Below are 1,265 nucleotides of genomic sequence, written 5' to 3' on the forward strand. Positions count from 1 at the left end.
CATACTGGCTTAGTATTCCATCTACATACAGCTTAGCCAGTCAGTTATTTTTTAAAGTAACTTTAACTGGTAAGGACTTAGCTGTCTTTATGAGTCGATTACCCATATACCATCATAACCACTCAAAGTCCTGGGTAATCCAAGCAAGAAATCCATCGTGACATGTTCCTATTTTCACTCTGGCACTAGGAGTGGGTTAAGCAGTCCTGCGGGTCTCTATCATTCAGGTTTAACCTATTAACATATCAAACATCTGTCTATAAACTCTGCTATGTTTCGTTTCATTTTAGGCCACCAACAGGACTTCCTCAAGGTCCTGTACATTTTAGTACTGCTTGGATGCATGACATAAGCTGAATTATAAACCTCCTCTAGAATAGCATTCTTCAGGTTCACAACATTAGGCACACATACTCTACCTTCGTCTGATCTCAACTCATAATTTGACCTCTGGTTCTTACTCACCTCTTCGTCTAACTTTCGAAGACTGGGATCTCCCGTTTGCTCTTTGAGAATATCATCTATTAGAGTAGGCCTTACTTGGAAATGGGCTATTAAACCTTGCACCCGGCCTACAGTCAGTGTGGCATTGGCACTCCTCAACTCCCATAGTAACATATTCGGAACTAAACCAAGGGTAGCTTTAGGTTGTACCGACTTCTTGATGAGTACAGCCGCTACCACATTGGCTTTCCCTAGGTGGTACTCAATAGTGCCATCATAATTTTTAATCAGCTTCAACCATCTCCTTTGCCTCATGTTCAACTCTTTCTGATTGAAATATACATCAAACTCTTGTGATCAGTATTATTGAACGAACACATGCGCAGTGGAAGAAAAACGGATCTAAAGTACTCTAATTAGATTAATTATAAAGATAAACATGCATGCAATCAAACAAGTAAAAGGGGAAAAGAATACAACCTTTAAAGTCTTTGAATCATCTCCAAATCAGCTCGAATCTCCTCACAAACGATTCGTAGACCACCACGAGAATCTTCCCGACTATTCTCCGACCTTAGAACGAGATGGTGGGATCCGTGAATGAATAATTTGGAGATGAAAAAGCTAAAGCTTTGAGAGAAAAAAGGGATGAGATTATTACATAATCTCATCTAAACCCACTATGGCCAAGAGTTTTTCAAAAGTATTAAACACTCCCTTTTAAAGACCATTACATGCAAACATGCAACTTTGAGTTTGATGAGAATTTGATACTAAAAAATCCACTAACTCAAAAAGTGAGAGTGGGATAAGTGTCTTCA

General features: G+C 39.0%; 1 protein-coding gene across 1 annotated transcript; it reads right to left on the bottom strand.

Annotated features, from left to right (window-relative positions):
* Nucleotides 1-237: 237 nt before the first annotated feature.
* Nucleotides 238-759, bottom strand: LOC150031690 (uncharacterized). The gene has a single exon (XM_090307983.1). It carries the CDS (start codon nt 757-759, stop codon nt 238-240), a length of 522 nt encoding a protein of 173 aa, XP_090164109.1.
* Nucleotides 760-1,265: the final 506 nt, after the last annotated feature.

The sequence above is a fragment of the Benincasa hispida genome, chromosome 12 (assembly GCF_027475165.1).
Source record: "Benincasa hispida cultivar pf3 chromosome 12, pf3_genome.v1.1, whole genome shotgun sequence".
In the NCBI taxonomy this organism is placed as follows: Eukaryota; Viridiplantae; Streptophyta; class Magnoliopsida; order Cucurbitales; family Cucurbitaceae; genus Benincasa; species Benincasa hispida.

Coding starts and splice junctions, on each gene's coding strand:
- LOC150031690 (XM_090307983.1), bottom strand. CDS start 759: ATGAGGCAAAGGAGATGGTTGAAGCTGATTAAAAATTATGATGGCACT.